Source organism: Buceros rhinoceros, unplaced genomic scaffold (genome assembly GCF_000710305.1).
Source record: "Buceros rhinoceros silvestris isolate BGI_N320 unplaced genomic scaffold, ASM71030v1 scaffold42990, whole genome shotgun sequence".
In the NCBI taxonomy this organism is placed as follows: domain Eukaryota; kingdom Metazoa; phylum Chordata; class Aves; order Bucerotiformes; family Bucerotidae; genus Buceros; species Buceros rhinoceros.
In genome coordinates, this window is record NW_010388647.1 from 2,076 (window position 1) to 7,132 (window position 5,057).

The 5,057-nt window shown below is 53.8% G+C and overlaps 1 protein-coding gene across 1 annotated transcript in view; it reads left to right on the forward strand.

The window, feature by feature from the left end:
• Positions 1–706: 706 nt before the first annotated feature.
• LOC104488825 (elongator complex protein 6-like) overlaps positions 707–5,057 on the forward strand; it is a gene marked incomplete at both ends in the record, with an annotated part of 7,787 nt that continues 3,436 nt past the window's right edge. The window contains 2 exons of the mRNA XM_010130913.1: positions 707–805; positions 2,108–2,178. Coding sequence (XP_010129215.1) covers positions 707–805; positions 2,108–2,178 — 170 coding nt within the window. The remainder of the gene's footprint in view (positions 806–2,107; positions 2,179–5,057) is intronic.

Below are 5,057 nucleotides of genomic sequence, written 5' to 3' on the forward strand. Positions count from 1 at the left end.
TAAACAGTTCTGTGATTCAGTGATTCTGTGAGGTTCTGGGGCTGGGACTTAGCTGCTCCTCAGCAGAATTCCTCTTGCCTGGCAGCAAGGGGAAGCTGCTCACCCTCAGGACCTCCAGGGACCCCCTTTCTTCCAGCCAGCTATTGAACAATTTGATATGTGTAGTCTGTGGGGATGGGTGTAAGAGGTGCCTGGACTTACATGAGGACAGTGCGAGCATGGGGCTCTTGGAGGACCTCGCAGAGTCCTGCTGGCTTTGCATGAGTAGTAGAACCCTGGTTCCCGTGTTTGTCCCACGCTCTGTGTATACTGGGTGTGGAGAGCTCTGCTCCATAGGCTTTGGTGATTAGGTTTTCTTGTTTGAGGTGAGCCTGGGATGGGGGGCAGGGAGGGCTGTTTGGGCACAGGGGGAGCAGCAACTCCCATTTTAAGTGCCCAGGCCATGGCAGTGGGAGGATGGACTGGGAACAGTGGGTGGCTGTTGTCCCCCTGCTGTCTGTGCCACTTGGGGTAGACAGATGACTGTGAACTGGAGGAGGAGGGGACAAAGCTGGGAGGTGGAAGTTGTTCACAGCCACCATGACGATGGTGTCCAGCCCCAAGACCATGAATACGTGTGTGCTCTGGCTGTGCTGGCAGTGGAGAGCGCAGGACTGCTCATTGGAGTCTGCTTCAGCACTCTGTGCCCTCATCTCTGTCTGTTAAGTTATTTTGCTTCTTTTTCAGGGTAAATTCACACTGCTGCGAGACACCAGAACAGACGGCAGCTTCCTGGTGCACCATTTCCTCTCCTTCTACCTCAGAGGTACGGCGGCAGCAGGACCCTTCGGGGTGAGGGTTTGCTCCATGGAGTTTCCTTCAAAGTGTTTCTGTGTGAGCAGAGACTGGTTTTGCAGAGCATGGGCTCAGGATTTATGGATCCCAGTCCTGACTTGTTCTTGGGACAGGCTCTGTATTCCTGAGTACACCCCGTAACGTCCGCACACCTCGTTTCATCATTCCTGCAGCCAACGCAGTAAATCATGCGGCCGTCTGACAGGGAGGTGTTGACTCTAATTCTTTTGTAGGTGTTTTATACCATAATCAAAAATATCAGTAACAACCGACTGGCAGTGAGTAAAGAACCAAACAAAGAGCCTGGCAAGTGGCTTAATTGCTTTTCTGCACCCAGTTTAACCTGTGAGTCACCTACCAGCCCCTGCAGAGCGGGCGCTGGGCTCAGGGACTCCTCCAAAAAACAGCCCCGCAAACCTGGGACCCGCCAGACTTGAAAGGTAGCTCCGAGGATTGTGCCAGTGGCGGGGTGAGCCCATCCTGCCCCCCACAACTGCTGCTTCCTCAGCTGTGGCTTTACCTCGTTTTTAAAACATTGTTTTACTTAATGGAAGGGAGCCAAACTGCAGGAGAGCCCCTGGCGTGCGGGTTGTTGACCGTGTGAAGGGCTGTCTGCAGCACACCTGTGCTGTCCAAATACCCGCTTGGTGCTTGACACCTTGGAGAGGGGGTCAGTGAAGGCTCAGCGGGGGCCACTGACTTGTTCCACGTGAAATCCAGGTCCTGCTCTCTGGCAGGGAGAAGCAAACACGGGTTGTGTTTGTACCCCAGCCGTAAGGCCGGGTGATTGCACGCTGGGTTTTGTAAAATCCCGTTCTAGTCAGGTGTCTTGCTCTGTTTCTCCAGTCAAGGTCTCTTGTCCTCCCAGAGCCCAACCAGGGATTTTTGGCCCGTCAGTGGTTTTGGCAGCTCGTGTCACGGCTGGCTGTTGGCTTCCTTGCAGTTACACCAGCAAACAGAGCCTGGAGATCCCAGGGCAAGTTGGCATGAGACAGAAAAGAGGCCTCCTCTCTATTTTTTTTTTATGCCATCTTTTTCTTGGCTTTTCCCTTTCTTTTCAAACTGATTAAAATTTTCCCTAATGTACAATTCCTGTAGAAAGGTGCAAACTGAAAGCCCAGCCATGAGGAAGTGAGGGGCTGCCCAGACCTGCCTCGCTCCGAGGCCCTGCCAGGTGGATCTGTAGCCTGTCCGCTGTGATTTCACGTGCTCTGATAATGGCAGCTCGCAAAGTGGAAACGGTAACGTGTCTTTTTTTCTGCTCCTCACCCAGCTGGCTGTAAGGTCTGCTTCGTGGCCCTGCTCCAGTCCTTCAGTCACTATAACATTGTGGCACAGAAGCTGGTAAGTCTCTTGGCATAAGTTAAGGGTGGTGGTGGTTCCTCTTGGGCAGAAAGGAATGAGAATGAGACATTGCGTGTGACCGAATGTGCAGATACTGGTAGGGACAGGACTGGTGCTCCTGTGGCTGTAGAGAGCTTCTCACTGGAGGAGGGATGTGATACAGGGCAAAAACCTGGCTATGAGGCTCACTGCAAGGGCCCCACTGGGCTCTGCCCTGTAGAGGGCAGAGAGCTGAGCAGCTGTTTGGTTGCTTTGTGCTTGGAAATGTTTTCTGGAGATCAGCAGTCCCCAGCCATGCAGATGTAGCTCCATTAGTGCTCTGGGGATTAAAATGCTGCGGTGTCTACATCCCCAAGGCCTCTGTACATCCTGGCTGTGGGCACAGCAGCTCCCGAGGTAATTTATCCTCTGTCCTGTTGTGATGAAGTGCTTTGGGCCAAGTCACCTGTAAATTCAGGAGGACACCTGGCCACTGGCCCAAACCATCGGTTTGAGGAGCCACAAGTGCTGACCATGTTCTTGGGGATTTCCTTCCTGTGGTGGGTCAGGCGGGGATTATGTGTACCCTGAAACAAGGGAACGGACAAAAAAAGCAGCAGGGTCATTGCCTTTGTCAGCAAATCAGGCTGAGCTCCGGCTTTAAGCTGCATCTCTCAGCTTTTTGTACAATGCACAGATGTGGAATGCTCTGGTTGGGACATCCAGGTGACTTTCCAGGGCCAAAGGGACAAGGGCTTCTGCTGATCCTCCCTCTTCTGGCTGAAATACCAGCAGTGCTGCTGCTTGCAAAGAGTTTCAGGTGTTGAAGAACCAGGTGTTGCAGTAACAGTGAATTCATCAAATCACAGAATTGTTAGAGTTGAAAAAGCGCTTTCAGCTCCTCCAGTGCCCCCGTTCCCCAGCACTGCCAGGTCCCCCCTGACCCCTGGCCCTCAGCACCACCTCCACACGGCTGGGAAACCCCTCCAGCCATGGGCACTCCACCACTGCCCTGGGCAGCCTGCGACAGCCCTGCACAGCCCCAGCGGGGAAGAGATTCTGCCTCAGGGACAACCTCAACCTCCCCTCACACAACTGGAGGACGGTTCCTCTCGTCCTGGCGCTTGTTCCAGGGCAGAAGACACCGACCCCCACCTCGCTGCACCCTCCTGTCAGGGAGTTGTCAGAGGCAGAAGGTCTCCCCGGAGCCTCCTTTGCTCCAGCCTCAACCCCACCACATCCCTCAGCCGCTCCTCAGCACATTGTGCTCCACACCCTGCAGCAGCTCCGTTGTCCTTCTCTGGACACGCTCCAGCCCCTCAAGGTCCTTCTTGCAGTGAGGGGCCAAAACTGAACCCAGGATTCAAGGGACGGCATCATCAGTGCCCCCAGTACAGGGGGACCATCCCTGCCCTGCTCCTGCTGGCCACACAGTGCAGATACTCCCTGCTGTAAATGTGGGTTGAGTTTCAGTGCTTGTGAAACAACTGCATTTTATTTACTCCTCAGTTTTTACCTTTTAAAGGGAGATCAGTGGTCTGAGAGCTCAGACGGAGCAATGGAAGCGGTTCCGGGTGGAGCTTTACCTCACAGGCAGAGACTCCACATGCGATTTCCCCCCCAGAGCAGCCTCCCCACTGCTGAGCAAACCAGGACCAGACAGTCCTGGCCTTCGCGTGGCCAAGAGGAGAAACCTCAGGGGGAGCTTGCTAAGTGCGATGGGGCATAGCAACCGGTGGAGGTAGGAGGTTCATCTGTGAACCATGGGATCTCTGCCTGCTCTAAAAGCAGGATCCTGTTTGTCAGTGCGTTTCCTAATGAGGTGCAATTTCCCAGCGCGCACCGTGCGCTTTTAATAGGTGCTGTTGTCATCGGCCTCGTGGGAGAGGCTGCGGAGGGAGAGGACATGAGGATTAGCTGGAACACACGTGCGATGCAAATCGAAACGATCTGCTGTCTGACACCTCAACAAACATGTTCCTGGCACCGAGGGTGGTGAGAAGAACAATAGGCTTTGCCCAGGGGAGTTCAGAGCTGCGATTGCATTTGCCCCGCAGTGGTGAGCTGTCCCTGTGCCACTGGTTTCCAGTCTGAGTCAGATTCTCCCCTCACAGGTGCCCCTATGTGCTCTGTCGTGTGAATTCTCCTGAAGCTCAGAGGAGCTGGAGGTCGTGACATCAGTTATTTATATCTCTCTGAGTTTCGGTAAGATGATGCTCTTACCAGAGGCTGCAGTTGGATGAGCGTCGTAACTTTGTGATACTCCTGCTTCTCCTGGTACCAGGGCAGTCCCAGCGCTGGGAGGACCGGTTCCTTAGCTAAATGCAGTGATGTGTTTTACTTGCAGGGAAGAGCTTCCCTGGATTCTTGTGTCTGTGTTGGCTCTGCAAGACTGACTTCACACCTTTCCTTTTCCGTGAATCGCAGTCTTTCCACTTAATCTGAAGGGACAGTCAATGTTATTTGTCATGACCTTGTAGAGAACATGCTGGGCTGTAGCATGGCCCTGGGGCAGCTCGCCAGATCAATGTTCCCACCCTTGTTTGTAAAACGTTTGGTTTATTTCAAAGGAAAAACATATTTGTCCCCATTTGGTCTCCCTTTTGGCTGCTCCGCTGTCGCAGTGCTGAAGTCATGGCCGAGGGGACATTGCCTTGTCACCTCTGCTCTCCCCTCAGGTACTTGTACTAGAGACCTTGGCCGCAGACTTTGTCCCGCGGCTGCTGTTGGAGCTGGTGACCACAGATGATGCTCTGTTACTATTTCTGCCCTGCAAATATTTTGCTTTCCCTTAGGACCTGGCCAGCAGCTGTTCTGGTTTGCAGGGATGTCACTGCTGGGCTGCTGGATGAGAACCGTTATGCTCCATGGCGGAGCTCGTGGCTCCAGTCCCGGCCGGC